Source organism: Budorcas taxicolor, chromosome 12 (assembly GCF_023091745.1).
Source record: "Budorcas taxicolor isolate Tak-1 chromosome 12, Takin1.1, whole genome shotgun sequence".
NCBI classification, from domain to species: Eukaryota; Metazoa; Chordata; class Mammalia; order Artiodactyla; family Bovidae; genus Budorcas; species Budorcas taxicolor.
This window is the reverse complement of record NC_068921.1, coordinates 26,185,512-26,202,389: the sequence shown is the minus strand read 5'-3', so window position 1 is coordinate 26,202,389 and position 16,878 is coordinate 26,185,512. Positions and strand designations below refer to the sequence as shown.

Here is a 16,878-nt window from a genome sequence, read left to right as displayed (position 1 = left end):
GACTTTTTAAGAAGAGTATTTTCTTACCTGTAGAATGGTAATAATAATAGTATGTCTTAAACTGGAGCCTATTATACAGAGTGAAGTAAGTCAGAAAGAAAAACACCAATACAGTATAATAATGCATATATATGGAATTTAGAAAGATGGTAATGATAACCCTGTATGCGAGACAGCAAAAGAGACACAAATGTATAGAACAGTCTTTTGGACTCTGTGGAAGAGGGAGGGAGTGGGATGATTTGGGAGAATGGCATTGAAACATGTATAGTATCATATATGAAATGAATCTCCAGTCCAGGTTCGATGCATGATACTGGATGCTTGGGGCTGGTGCACTGGGACGACCCAGAGGGATGGTATGGGGAGGGAGGAGGGAGGGGGCTTCAGGATGGGGAACACATGTATATCCCCAGGAAACAGGTGTGGCGGATTCATGTTGGTGTATGGCAAAACCAATACAATATTGTAAAGTAATTAACCTCCAATTAAAATAAATAAATTCATATATATATAAAATAATACTATGTCATAAAATATAATGAGAACTAAATGAGTTATTTGTACATAAGGCACTTAACACAGTACCCAGCACATAGCATGTGATCAATGAGTAGTAGCCATTATTACATTGAATTCTTTTTACTTCAGACTTCTATTCAGAGACTTTGGAAGCAGAACATGGAATATTTTATTTTATAAGTATTGTGTAACATGGTAATTGTATGAGAAATTCATTTTATAATATTTCAAAATTCATTTAACCATTGACAACCTATGGGTGGTTACCTATAACAAAGTAAAAATTATTTTATTGTCTTTTGGAACAAAATTTAGATAGATCTTCAGTGATCATTGTTCTGTGTTTCTGGAGACAATCACATCGTAAATGTCATTGTAATAAAAGGAGCTCTAACTGGCTTATCAGTTTTGAAAGCTACCCATGGCTTATTTAAATAGAAGAAATGCCTTGACCAAATAAATAACCCAAATCTGAGGTCAATTTTTATGTATTTTTCATATCTTCTTGAAATATCTGCATATTTTGAAATTAATGCTATAAGAATCTGTTACTGAGTATCTCTATTTTATTTTAGGAATTCTATTTTTTAATGTTTTATAAGTTAAAACTACATAATGAATTAACTTAGAATGATGATTTCTACCACTATTATTTCATCTTATTTTAACCTTTCTTTTTTGTAGGCCTCGTTTGTATGAAGTCCAGCACATCTGTAGTTGAGCTTGTTATGCTGCTTTGTTCTCAGGTATGAAATCTTAATCACGTGATTACATTAAATTACATGAGGATTGCTTTATGTCATTAAACAGGAGAATGGATATAAATATATATGTATATGTTTATGTATTTTAAAATATTTATCTCATAGATGAAGAAAATAGAGATACGTATTTATGTAAATGATCTTACCATGCAAATATTGATTGAATCTCCCTCCTTCTGCCGTCCTTTTAGCTATCTTATTATTTTCCATCTTACCTAGCCTTCTATTGTTCCTTATTTTTTATTTTCTGCAAATATATATATATATATAATTTGTTATAGCTATTTTGATACCCTTGTTTACATCCATCATTTTTAAATGATAGAGTAGTATTTATAATTTTAATGTTCATTGTTAATTGTATGGTTTCTTTTTCACTATTAGAGATAACGCAAACTGCAGGTTGTTTTTTTAATGCAGTAGCCAGAGTATAAAACACTGCTGATCAGCGAGGGGTTTTTGATATGATACATTGCTGCTTTCCCTTTTTTAATGTAATTTATATATTTCAGTATAAAATCTAAAAATCTACTTATACTATTTATCTTTAATAATCAGAATTAAAAATAGAATTATAATTTCTGGCTATTGTTTTTTTAAGCAGTTAGAAGAAAATAGTATGTAACATTTTTCTGATAACCAAAATAGGGACCTAATGGTCTTTCTTCTCGCCAGCTCTGCCAAGTCTCCTGGTGGTCCTGATTTTCACATAAGTATTAAATATTTTGTAATATGAGAATGAAAAAAGAACTTATGTATGTTTGTAATAAGTTTTTACATCCTAATTTCTGCAGTAGAAAGGAAAATTTATATATACTGTTTCTAGTTACTGACCTGAGGTCTGACTAAAACCACAACTAACTTCCAAATAAACAGCAATAGGGCTTCAACCAGTCCTTTAAAACATCAACAAAAGTAAAACCACCAAAACTTACCTATTTTTCAGTCTTCAGGTTTACTTTCTTCAAGAATATATTCATAGGGAAATCATTAGATCCATTTTCCACTTTTCATCCAGATATGTAATTAAGGAACATGTTAAAGGAAACAGCATCCCTGGCAGGAGTTCATCTGCAGGACATTTGAGAATTGTTACCCAAAGCCAGAGTCCTGAGTTCTAGAGACATTCTGTGAAATCTGTCTGGACCTCATAGGTTCTTGATGATGCTGGTTAAAAGAAATGGTTTCATGGGGGAAAATAATGTAAAATTCCTTCTTCCTTAGCTCCTGGTTTCACTGCAGTTCAGAGAAATGAAGAATGTAGCATTAGGATCTAGTGTCTTTGATGGCCTCATCATCTAATCATAGGTTTAACATTACTCATTTGCTGGCTCCAGGAATTCCTGCCATTAAGGGCCCTAGAGATGAAACTTTGCCTCAGTTATTGATTGAAAGGAAGAGTGAGAAATTTAAGCTCTCTATGCAGTGCATTTTCTTTCAGTGTTTCAGCAAAGCTGTATTATAAACATGTCTCTCAACTTGATCTTTAGGTTGAACGTCTAAAATAATTCAGTGCATTTTAAATATTTAAGTGGTTAATTGATTTAAAATACCTTGTTTAAATGGTTTAAAAATGTCTTTATTTTTTAAAAAAACAAGCTGCAGTTGTTACATTTTCTATTAAACTGAAAAACTTTACTTTCCACAAAATATTTTCAAAGAAATAACTGATAAACAAATCAGTAATCTTCCTTTGATGCAATTCAGGTGGGAAGAATTCACTGTTCTACTTTAAAATTAGCTAATAAAAACATCTTTTGCAGATCATTCATTGTTGGACAGATATATAAAACCTTGGCTTTGAGGATACAAAAAATGGACATGTCTTCAGAATTTCTTAAAATAATCTGCCATTTTCTCCACTACTCAAATTCATGATGATTTATATCCTGTTTTCATCCATTAGCCAGACAACATAGCAGTAGCAGACTTCTGATAAAGAAAGATAAATATAGTTGTGGGTACTGTGGAGATTGCTTAGCAAGCAGCTCTCTCCAACGCTGAGTTCTCTCCTTCAGACCTTAATGCATTTCTTTGACAATGGAGCTGATCCCTATAGAATTAGCATGGTTCTGTAGGCTTTTTTTTTTTTTGGTGCCAAGGCAGAGGCAATCCTGAGGAATCGTTAAAACAGCAGAGTTTTGAGTTGTTTTTCTTCTGTTTTACAGTTAGCCCTTTCCAAATGTTGATATAACTCCATGTTATTATGATCAGCAGTTACTAGTACTAATAAAATAGCTGGAAATCTGAATGAGTAACTATCTTGATAGACTGCATGAATAAGTTTTTCCCACAATGGGAAACACAACAAAGATATTATCCACACTGTGTTTTAATTATTGGCTAAAATAAGTTTTCAATGCAAAAGGAATTTTCTGGTTTATTTATTTGTTTAGAATGTGTTTTGTTTCTCTAAATTTGGATAAAACATGGAAAGATAACATTTTGTTTGGAGAAAACAGGTAGTGAAGAACGGAAAAAGGAAAGGAAAAAGCAGCATTTCTCACAGCATTTGTTTTTCTTTCATTAGATGCCTTTATTTTGATGCTTTTGATTTCGGAAATTTCATGTTAACTACCACATATTATTAAGTCTATCAGCTTTTCTTTCCTTTTTATCTTGAGCTCTTGAATAAACTTACTATTGCCAGTGGTTTGTGTGCAAAATATGGTCTAAATTTACATGCGATCATATTACAAGTGTCTGAAGGTACTTGTCAAGGATAATTCAGTTCATATGGACAGTCTTTTAAACTCTAAGGGACATACATGCCAGTGGAATTTTAGGTCTCTTGAAAAACATATTTTAAGTTCTAAGATGCTATTAGCATTATCATTATATTGCATTTATTGTTCCACAGATACTCAAAAACCTTTTTTTTTTTACTGTATATGGAGTTTTCTTCTTCCCATAAATCTCATGACATAAAAGTAAATTTCAAGATTTACCTATTCTTCTTTTCTTTCAATTTGTTTTTAAAATGTACTTAGCAGTATCTTTTCAAAAAATTAAGAGTAAAATGAACTGGAGTAAAATAAAACAAAGTATCTTGAAAAGTCAGTGCTTAATAATGAATACAGTGTTTCCTCCAGAGTTCTTCAGTATCTCACAGGTCTACTATTGTCCTCTGTCAACTTCTTTAAGTTTCACAATCAGATGTGGTTGAGATGCTTTTCATTATTCTGTATATGTACCTTATTTTTCCATTACATTATTCTGAATGTATTATGTTCTTTGATGGAGAGCAGATTTAGTTTTCAAGTAAACTTTTTAAGGTACTATAATAGTTTCTAATTATTTCCAGATTTTTTTTAGGAAGTCTCCATCAGAGGTACTCCAGGAAAAATTGAGTGATGTTATCCCATAGGATTTCTTTAAGTTTTCATAAGTAAAGCTTAGCAGATGTCACTTGCATTTTTCTGTGCCTTATCTGTCAATAAAAAATGTTTTATAAATTGAGAGACTTTTATGTAAAAAAAAATGTCTCTCGGTATTTAAGTACTTTCTGACTAGAAACACTGATTAAGCAAATGTATGCTTAATAAATCATTTTTATTCTCATTAGAAACCCCAAAATATATAAGTAACATAAAGTAGAAGTCAGCCTTGCAAGTCTCTTTAAGATCTGTGTATGAAGTTACTAACATGAAATATTTTGTGGTCTTGTTTGCCTTTATTCTTTTTAAAATACATCATATACTTAAAGAAAAAAGAATTCTAGTGACTTCACTGATGTGATCAAGGCCATAACCCAGGACTTCTAAACATAGCACTTACAAAAGGAACCACAACTAAAGAACTATCTTCCTGTTGTTAAATGATTTAGCCTTTGAACTTTTAGTTTTTTTAATTTTTTCTCCAATTTGATACAGTTTAATCAGATGGTACAGAGGAAAAGACATACTTTCCTTCTTCTAAGTATAATAAACCTAAGACTGAGGTGCAGAGACGTAGATAAGATGAATATAGAGGCCTACAAAAGAATATTTCTTTATAAGTACTCAATATTTAAAGATTTTTTTGGTGTTTAAAATAAGATGATAAATTTAAGAAAAATATACATGAACTACATTTTTTCAAGCATCTTTGAAAATATGAAATCTTACTAATTATCATGGTGAAATTATGTCACATTTAATTATTTAGTTACAACTTTTTCTATTTTAGCTTTGTAATCTTTATTAAACATCTGTTGATATATTTTTCTATTTCTTAAAATCTAGTGTTCTCCATGAAACTTCCCTGTTAGTCTAGCTGAATTTGAAATGAAGGAAGAATAAAATGTAATGGCTTGATATTTTAAATTGAATATCATCAAGTGATAACTATATCACTGGTACAGAAAATTGATCCTGTGAACTATAAAAATAAGATTTTCATGAATGACTTTAATAAGATGGACTAAAGATGCACCTCTTGAAGTTAATAGACTTTCTACACAACCTAAGCAGGCAAGGAGATTCAGTCTAAATAAAGGTCTGGAGAGAAATGAAATGAACCTGTATGTGCTCAGACCAGTGACTAGCCTCATTTTGGAGTCTATCAGAAATTAAGTAGGAGACATGTGATTATTTGGGTTTATTTGCAATACAGGTAGTTACCCATTTCCATGCAGTACATCTCAAAAGAGTAGTTTCTCATATAAAAGATTATAGTATGTTAATAGCCTAGAGTTGAGATTGATAAGAAACATCTCACTTGTAAATAGTTTCAGTAGTCCGTGTTGTTTCCTGTTACCATTTCTGCCTGTGTTTGTTAAAGGAATAAAGCCACTGTTTTATTCCTGAATATCTAAGAAATCCCTACCTTTTTCTCTGGACCATGCCTAACCTAACCCCAGCTTTTATCTGTGGTATAATGTCATCTCAAAGGAGCAAATCAGGCATTTAAAGATTTTTGGAATTAATATGGTTGTATCATCTTTATTGCCAGAAACTTTTAATATACCCTAAGTATAAATAAAAGTTAAGCAGGAAATTGAAAATGTAACATATATAGAGCATTCTCAATATGGGTCATAATAATCACTTTCAGTTATTAGAAAATAGGAAATGGCAGCCCACTCTAGTGTTCTTGCCTGGAGAATCCCAGGGAGGGGGGAGCCTCGTGGGCTGCCGTCTATGGGGTCGCACAGAGTCAGACACGACTGAAGTGATTTAGCAGCAGCAGCAGCAGCAGGGAGAAAATTATACAGTGAAATGTATACATTCTAAAGAAAAAAGCTTTTAGTAAGTATTACTACTAAAGTATTACTAAGTATTTGTAATCAGAAAATGTGTTTTTAATGTGTCTTGGGGAGAATGCTACTGAAAAATCACAGCAATAATTGTCTTACCCAATTATTTACACCATCTTCTATGAAAATTTAATCAAAGATTTAAAGAGCATGGAATTCAAATTACTTTTGATCACTCCATGAGATCTTAATGGACATGATTTTGAGCAAACTCCAGGAGATAAGGACAGGGAAGCCTGGTGTGCTGCAGTCCATGGGGTTGCAAAGAATCAGGCAGGATTTAGGGACTGAACCGCAACAGCAGTAGCATGGGGTCTTTTATTGTTGATTTCTTTTATTTCAACTCTAGAGAAATTGGCAGGTGTATTTTGAATTGATCACTTTTCTGTTATAACATATTTTTAAGCTACCTTAGTAGTGTATGATACTTGTACATGATACAGCACTTCAATCCTTGATAATGATTAGTTCCCATCCAACCTGAATTATAAACACTGAAGGAAAATGATGGCTAAACTTCAGTGCTGGACTCATCTGTGTGAAAATGGTACTAATATAAGAGAAACAACAGTTATTTTCTTACGTATGAATTCTCATCAATTTTTGCCAAAATTGGGACAAAAAGAAATTGGTAAGCCTTGGCCTCCTGCAGGATAGTCTTTTAAGAGTGCTACAGTGTCTGTGACACAGGAGAAGGAATGTAGTATATTCTGAGGTACACAGATTTCGCTGGATACTGATAGACAACTTCCTTGAACTAAAACTCCTTTCCACACTTGGCTACAGTGTCCACCCCTTTCCTGTCTTACCTGTTGGGTTTGTTTGTTTTCTTCTAATTTTTATTTTTCTAGATTTACATTATATAAATTCTTCAGGGGCATTACAACAATTTGAAAAATAGTGAAAACAGTGGTATATATTTCATTGTCCTTCCATTTTGTATATTCTCTTGCTCTTTGGTGGATTTTTTCCGTTCAATCCTCTGTACTTCAACATACTTTATTTTATAATAAGTTATATAAAATACTTTATAGTAGGTAATTTTATTTGTCCTCTTTTGCTTCACTTGTACATTTCTTCATGATCATTTTTTTCTGTGGTTTTGTTGTTGTTGTTTAAATAATTATAGACTCATAGGAAGTTGCAAAAATAGTACACAGAATCCAGTGTACCCTTTCCCCAGCCTTCTCCAATAGCACCATCTTATATAAATATAATACAGTGTCAATAGAAGGAAATCAATATTGGTATAATACTTTTAACTAGATTACAGACATTTTTCAGCTTTCACTGTCCTTTCCATGCATTCACTTGTGTGTGTGCTATTTCATTCCTATCAGTGCTATTTTATTCCTTATATTGATGTAACCTCTACCACTATCAAAATATAAAATTCAGAATTACTGCTATTACTTCATATCTTCCCAGCTATTTCAAACTCTTTTCTTTCATGAAACTTTTCAGGTTTATTGTTATATGGTTTTAATCAATCCATCCTTCCCTTTTACATTTGAAATACATATATCTAGACAGGAAATATAGGTCCCTGTTTACATGTTTTAATTAGATGTTCTTATAGGTGAAAAAGGCATGATATTCTTTATCTATTACATTGGAGTTTCCTTTAGAGTAAGCATCATGCCAACCATTCTTCATTATTGGAAACATTTCATTCAGCCAATGGAGAAAATAAGTTTTGTATAGTTTCATCAGTATATTTATTTCACATTAATTGAGATCTCTTTGAATTGTAGAATTTTTTTAAACTATGCAAAAAGAAAGGCTAAACTTATGGATGACAAACCCTTAGAGTCTTTCAAGGTTGCATTAGGAATGTTATTAATTTTAATTATGCTATACATTTACACCATAAAAAAAGCATTTTATTTTTATGTTGCCAGTGATGTTTTTTGTTTCGTTCCTCACCATGCCATCCACACCTTGCAGTGTCCAGCACTTAGTATAGATATTTATTAATTACTTACAGAGTTTATTCTTTGAATATTGTGAATAATGCTGCTATTAACATAGACCTACAAGTTATCTGAGTCTCTGTTGTCACTCTTTTAGGCTTATACCTTTAGGTATCAGATGTATAATTGAGTAGAATTGTTGAGTCATTTGGTAATTCTGGGTTTAGTTTTTTGAGGAACTGCAAGTTTTCCACAAAGTCTGTATCATTTTATATTTCTATGAGGAATAAACCAGGGTTCTAATTTTCTCCATGTGCTCTCCAACACTTACTATTTTCTCTCTCTCTCCCTCTTTATTTTTGGTTTGTTTATTTGTTGTTTTTTAAATTATAGCCCTTCCTGATGAATATGAAGTAGTATCTCATTGTGATTTTTATTTATGTTTTCTTGATAACTAGTGTTGTTGACATCTTTTCATATGCGTATTCAAATCCTTTCTCATTTTTAATTGAGTTTTCTGTTGTGGAGTTGAAAGTGTTATTCTGGACATTAAATCCTTATCAAGTATATGATTTGCAAAGATGTACTTGGATGCTGTAGGTTATTTATTTCCATTCTCTTGATAGTGTCCTTTGATGCACAAAAGTTTCTAATTTAATGATGTCCAGTTTATCAACTTTTGTTATTGTTACCTATGCTTTTGATATTATGTTTTTGAACCTATGGCCAAGTTCACACTCATGGAGATTTCCCGCTTTATTCTCTTCTAATAGTTTTGTTATTTTAGGGCCTCAGTTTAGATCTTTGATTCATTTTGAGTTATTTTTTATATCCAGTATGTATAGGGATCCAAATTTATCCTTTTGCAAATGATTATCTATTTTTCTAGCACCATTTGCTAAAGAGACTATCCTTTCCCCATCAACAGATCTTGGTACTCTTGTTGAAAATCAATTGAGCATAGATGCCCATGATGATTTTTAATGAAAAAATAGTCCCTGAAAATTAAGCACAATTTAAAAATAAGTATTAGAGGTTTGAATAAAATTTCCTATTACCTCATATTTTTACTACCCAGGAGTAGTAAAAAATTATCATTTAATATATATCCTTTCAAATTATATTTCTACACATAATACAAAATTGTTACTAGTATAAGCAAAAATTGCTGTTGTAACAGCAATAGCTTACAAATTACTTTTCCCAGTTGATAATCTAGAGTAGTGCTGTCCAATCAAAGTATAATGTGAGCCACATATGACTTTAAATTTTCTAAAACTATATTTTAAAAAGTGAAAAAGAGTAGATGAGATTAATTTTAATAGTATATTTCATGTAACCTAAATATACTTTCAGCATGCATGTAATCAATATAAAAGTATTTAAAATGAGGTATTTTACATTCCTTCTTTCCTTAGCCTTTCAAATCAGGCATATGTTTAATACTTAGAATGTTTATCAGGTCACACTAACCACATTTCAGGTGCTTATAATAGCTGCATGTGATGTAGATTCTGTATTGGTTAGTACAGCTCTTTCTTCATATACGGACATCTGTGCTTTACTTTTTTAAATGTTAATGTAGTCTAAAAATAGAGCTAGGTATCCCAGAAGTCCAGAATATTGTAGGTCTTCAAGCAAAGATCAGCTAATTGTGTCAAAGATTCTTGCTCTGGGTAAAAAGGATAGACAATACATCAGTTTCTGTGCAACACTAAAATTCTAATGGCTTATCCGCCTATAATTGCATTGTTATTCATAAATAAATATAAAATATTCTACTGTAACTGTACATAACTCTGCTTCATGGTAATAAAGCACAAACAGGGATTTAACATTTCAGGTTTAATACTAGAACTTCCTTCTGTTTTTAAATGGTAGCATAGATAATGGCTATGGGGTATTTAGTGGTATAATTTGTATATAATTAAGTTATATATGTATATAAATAAATGGGGTAATTTATTATTTTGCCAAGGTGTGAATTGAGATAGTGTGCGCTCTATGGGAGTGAATAAGCCAAGCAGACAACGAAGCATCAACAGCTCAGTCCTGAATGGTTGCTTCCCTATTTGTTGTTGAAAATAAGGAAATTTTCAGAATGGTTTCTTGCTTCTATATAAGTATAGAAGGTAGCCACAAAGTACATCTTGAGAAACACTGAATGTCTATTTTATCTTTGGTTTATCTGTGAACATATTTGACAAGCTAAACCTGCATCATAGTTTAATAATACCCAGCACTTTTATGATAGTCCCATATAGTCTAGAGCTCTTAATTCTAAAGGTATAATTTCTCTTAATTCATATTTTAATTTATCTTACTTTTTCCCTTTTTCCTGGCCAACTATCTCAAGTTATCAAGTTTTCAGGATCACTCTGCTGATACACCTATTCTTAGCTCTAGAAAAACATAACATTCAAAGATGATCATCGAGTGGCCTGAAAAGCATTACATAGTTTAAGATAAAATAGTATATCAGCCAAGACTTCACTCTTGAGTGTTCTATTAAATGTAAATTATCTTTTTTATCATAAATCATTGATATTAGAGAAAGACATTCCTTGTTGTTTCATTGACTATAGACCAGTAGGATTTTGTTTTATTGGTTTTAAGTTTTAAAAGTTCTTTTTCTTCAAAACTACATTCTAAAACCCTATTCTATCTTTTACTCTTTTCCTACCTATGTAAATCTTAAAATATGAAACATTTTCTTATTTAATAAAGTTGGCATTTCCTTTATTTCTTCTGATCGTTTCTGGTAGCAGGTAGTAAAGAAGGAGTATCCTCTCAAGTTTAGCTGAATAGAAATTTGCTTGTATGTTGTATATGTTCATAGATATAGAAAATGCTGTTTAAAAATACATATTGTAAACCAAACTAGATTATTTTTCATTATGAATACAAACATAAGTATGTATATATATATATTCATAAGATTATTTATTATTAAAAGTTGTGTTAATTTTACTACACAATTCAGCAATCTACTGAGATCCTCCGTAACCTCATTATCTTTGTACAATACACCAACTCTTCTTTTAGTGATCAACTAGATATATTTCCATGTTGCCTAATGATTTTTCTATTATTGACCTTCATATCAATAATCTCTTTGTACTAATCATTGATTATTCATTTCTTACTTTCAGGTTTTCCTACAATGCTTTCTGTAAACTGTTCATAAAAATAAGCAATGAAAATTTTTTTAACAATCTATACTTTGAGTACTTACTTATTTTTCCATTAATTATTTTGCATACATTGAAAACATTACTCATCTCTGTTTTTCTCTCTGCATAGTATTTTTTTTTACTTCAGTCCTTGTACTTAACAACTTTTCTTATTGAACAGAATTTATCAGCCTACCAGTTATAATGAACATTTGTTATAAAGTTGTTTTGAGGAACATACCTATTTCTTTTATTGGCAACTAATGATAAATAGGCATTAAAGATCTAGGAAGTAAAAACTGATTCTAGAGTTCCAAAAGACAAGATCTCAGTTTAACCTCCCATTTTTACCTTGAAACATTTCCCTTATTTTCAAATAATTTGAAATGAATTAAGTCTCTAAGGACATTAACTTGGTTAACTTAATTATATACAAAACAGAAGGCAATGGAAAATGTGCACTGAATTGATACAGAGGATAAAACACTGGTAGGGGAAAAATTATGTGCAGGGTCCGATATTTCTACTGTGTTATCTAACACAGCCATAAAGTGATTGTGAAGAGAACATGGGGATTTCATTGTCATCCTTCTGGAACCTATTTGTCTTCAAAGTGTTTAGTTTCAAAGGATCCTTAACTTGATATCCAAATCTCTGAAAAAGTCCTTCATCTTGAGGAAATGTTATGCGTCCATGGAGAAGAGTTAAAAAATTGTGACAAACCTGTCTATACTTGACAGCTCTCAACACGCATTCAAACCCAGTTTAGTATGTTTCCCCCATGAGGATAAAAATTTGATGCCTACGTTTAATTTGCACCTTTTCTTATGGCTGCTCATTTTCTTCAGTAGTGGAGCAAGTGAGTTGAGTGTATGTTTTCTCAAATGGCAGAAGACTTTGGAATGATTTGTAGCTAAGATTTTTGAGTATACTTTTTTCTGTCATTACCAAGAAATCGACTTTGTTGAGATGACAATGAATTATTATTATTATCCTTTTGTATACATTTTCATGTATTCATTTACTTTGTTTTGGAACAGTCATTAAAGTGTCCTTTCCTTGCCCAGCTATATCCTATTTCTTAACTCTCAGTGTACTTTATATGTTGTGTACTTTGTTTGTCACAAAGCTTTTGATATCTCCCCTTTCAGTATTTTACTTGATTTTTATTTTTTAATTTTGGCTGTGCAAGGTGGCCTGTGGGATCTTTGTTCCCTGACCAGGGATCAAACCCCCTTAACCTATATTGAAAGCATGGAGTATTAACCATGGGACCACCAGGGAGGTCCTCCCTAATAATTCTTTTGAAACTTGTAGAATCAGTTACACGGTAATATGCATTTAAGAAATACGCTTTAAAATGCAGGAACAAATGTGTATCAGTGTAAAGGAATAGAATCACTGCATAACCTCATTCATTACTCATTTTTTTTACATGTTCATTATAAGGTAACACTTTCAGTCTTACACAAATACCATATTATGGGAATGAAGTACTGTCTGAGAGCTAAAAAGGGCTATAGTAATAAGGGATGTGGACACTTCAATAGTTACGATGTAATTATGATGCAATAATATACTACTTTACAAATAAGTAGAAGGAATTTAAATAATTGAACAATTTGAAAGGAAATGTACACATCACTTTATAATAACTAAATCACTCCATGTTGGTGAGTTAGGAACTTTGAGGTTTGTGTGTATGTAGTCTTGTTGAGAGGGAAGAATGACTTTAGTCAGTAGTTCTCAGCACTGAATTCACATCACAGTCACTTGGGAAGCTTTAAAATATAATAACAGTGATGCCTGGGCATATCTTCAGAGACTATTCTGATATGACTGGTGATTTTTAGCGACAGTCCTGTTGATTTTTTGTTTGTTTGTTTGTTCAGTCAGAATTGAGAACTCAGATTTGTGATACCATAGATTTTAGAGAAATAAATTCAACAACAGAAATACACTGAGTATGTATAGTATGGCAGTCACTTGCTACTTACTATATATGCATAGTTGGATAAAATAAGATCTTTCTTTTTATAAATGAGTTTATGATTTAGAAGGGACACATGTGTGTGAGATATCACTACAAATTATAGATAATTATATTTCAGAGGGGATGTTCCATGAGTTATAAAAGTAATATTAAATGTTGAGAAAATGATGATGTAGGCTTGATCCATTTCTCATTTCCAAAGTTTTAAAATTATTATTTCTCTACACACTTTGATATTTGCTTTGCCAACATAAATTATTGTTATAGTATTGCGCTTTTTCATAGGAGTAAAATCTAAAGACTCATTTACAGGATAGAGAATATGCTGTTTGTTACACTTTTCCTATGGGGTACTTTTTACTTCACATTTCATTTTTTTTTCTTTTCACTTATACATTCTTATTTACCACCAAATACTGTATACCGTATTTTGCCAACAATTCAAGGAGTTTAGAGTTTTCAACTAAAGATGCCCTCAAAATTGATTATTTGTTGTGGCTCAGCTGGTAAAGAATCCACCTGCAATGCAGGAGACCACGGTTTGATCCCTGGGTCAGAAAGATCCACCCTCTGAAGAAGGGAAAGGCTACCCACTCCAGTATTCTGGCCTGGAGAATTCCATAGACTGTACAGTTCATGGGCTTGCAAAGAATCAGACACGACTAAGCAACTTTCACTTCACTACTAGCACAACTGTCACTTCAGAAGTCATTAAACAAGCTTAAAACCTGCATTCAAGGGACTTCCCTGGTGGTCCAGTGGCTAAGACTCCACGCTCCCAGTGCAGAAGGCCTGGGGTTGATCTCTGGTCAGGGAACTAGATCCCACATGCTGGAACTAAATATCTCACATGCTGCAACTAAAGACCTGTATGCTGCAACGAAGGTCGAAGATCCTCCGTGCCGCAGCTAAGATCCAATACAGCCAAATAAATTTACAAACAGACAGACAAACCATATTCGATCTTGACATTTTCTGAGAGAATATACTTTGTGAGGAATATTGTTTTTCCTTTTTCTCTCTCTCATTTACCGTTTTTTAAAGTGAAGAAATATCCACATTCCCTTATAAGGTATATTTAAAATTCACTGTAACAATAGAGATTAAAATAAATGTCTCATGCAGAATTCCAGAAAACAATTATTTTAAACTCTTAAAAACTTACATTTAAAATATCTAGTTTTATTGTTACTTTTACATCTTGTTACTTCTCTAAGCCTTCTATTGAAGCAGCACCCCGAGGTGCAGTGGATAAAGGGGTGATACAAGCTATAACCTATGCCATCCACCATAACATGAGCATCCTATGCTCTTATGTTTTCAAATCTATATTTACTATATTTTCTTATATTACTTACAGTTTTAAATTATATGGCTTTGTTTTTTCCTCTCAGACATCAGATAAATGAATATGTATGTCCTGGACTTAGTATGTCTCCTGTCTGGGACTTTGATCTCATACTGCAATTTGAAAAATAAAAAAACTCACTTTCTTAAGGAAAGACAACTGGTAACATTTTTTTAGCCTTATAAATATTAATTAATGTAGTTAAAAGAAATTGACTTAATAAATTGAAATTGTCCAAATTGATTATTGTAGTTGATGCGAAATTTTGAAAATCTTCACACAAGGTGAATTCTGCTTTGGTCCTTACTTAAGACAAGGCCTGGAAAAGTACTCTTGTACCCCAAGCTATATAACCTTAAAGTGTAACCAGTAGGCTTCTGTGGAAGAAAAGAAAATATTCATGTTTGGCGAGCAAATAGCTACTAGAACTAGAAAAAAGATACTGGGAAATGTATGTTTATAATGTTTTATACATAGTAATATTAATTTTATATGTAAGATCTTTTTTCTGTGTTTCCCATCCAACATCACTAAACTTCAGAATTAAACTCTTGTTGCCTTAATGCTGTATATAGTCATTGTGCAGTTTGAATCTTCTATTTTTTCTGTTTCTGTGGTTGCCACAGATGAATAAAATATGGTTCTTCCTGCAATGATTCAGTATGTAAAATCTAATCATATAATATGCATATAAACATACAAAAGTTCAGCTGCAGAGACGTATGGAAACTACTATTATGTTATCAAGTTTTAAACTGTGTGTTAGAAAATTGGCATTTTAGCTTTTGTCATCTTAAAATCCTATGTCACATAAGTGTTTGATATGCAATGGCACCCCACTCCAGCACTCTTGCCTGGAAAATCCCACAGACAGAGGAGCCTGGTGGGCTGCAGTCCATGGGGTCGCAAAGAGTCAGACACGACTGAGCGACTTCACTTTTCACTTTCATGCATTGGAGAAGGAAATGGCAACCTACTCCAGTGTTCTTGCCTGGAGAATCCCAGGGACAGGGGAGCCTGGTGAGCTGCCGTCTATGGGGTTGCACAGAGTCAGACACGACTGAAGTGACTTAGCAGCAGTAGCAGCATGTCTGAGAAAGGATGACCAGGACAGTTAGAGGTGGCAAAAGAGCAAGACAGATTAAACCCATAATTTTTGTTGTTGTTGTTGGGCTCAGAGCACATAAAATAGTTTCCCTTCCTATGGATGGGAAAAAATGGAGAGAAATAGAGATCCTTTCTTTTTGTGTTCTCTCTTAGAACCAGCTATGTAACTGGAGCCAGCTCCAGAGATAGAGGTAGTTCCATCATTAGCTGTCAACTCCATCAGCAGCTACACAGCTATAGCAAATACTAGAACCAGTCCCAGCAGCACCTCTGAGCTAGAACCAGTACCTGCACTAGCACTGGGATAAAGGTAGGTCCACCTGTAGAGCTAGAGCCCGCTAGCTTACCAGCTCCTTTTTATCGCCAACTCTGGCTTCAGCTCTAGAGTTGACATCAGCTCCAGATCCATAGTTGTCTAGAGTCACTTCTCTCAGCAGTTCTCACACCAGGCCTGGCACCAGTGCCAGAATTAGAATCAGTCCCAGAACTGGAGCCAGTTCACAGCCAGTTCTAGCACTGCTGTCTGAGCTAGAGTTAGTTTGGCACCAAATCCAGAGACAGAACTAGAGTCAACAGCACACCTAGTGCCAACCTCAGCGCTGTACCCAGTACCAGCACCAGAGATGGAGTCTCTCCACAGCTAGAGCCAGCTCAGGCACCAGCTCCTGGGCCCATTCTTCAGCCTGAGTTGGCACCAGCTCTCAGGCCATCCTCTGGCTCTGATGCGACTCCACCACCAGAGCTTCCCTTACCCTCCTCTGGAGTGGCGTCTTTTTTCTTTTTGTAGTTTCACTTTTGTGTTTCATATATTTTGTGGTTTGC

General features: G+C 33.0%; 1 protein-coding gene across 1 annotated transcript in view; it reads left to right on the top strand.

The window, feature by feature from the left end:
- NBEA (neurobeachin) overlaps positions 1-16,878 on the top strand; it is a 667,766-nt gene that overhangs the window by 299,041 nt on the left and 351,847 nt on the right. The window contains exon 35 of the mRNA XM_052650319.1: positions 1,207-1,268. Coding sequence (XP_052506279.1) covers positions 1,207-1,268 — 62 coding nt within the window. The remainder of the gene's footprint in view (positions 1-1,206; positions 1,269-16,878) is intronic.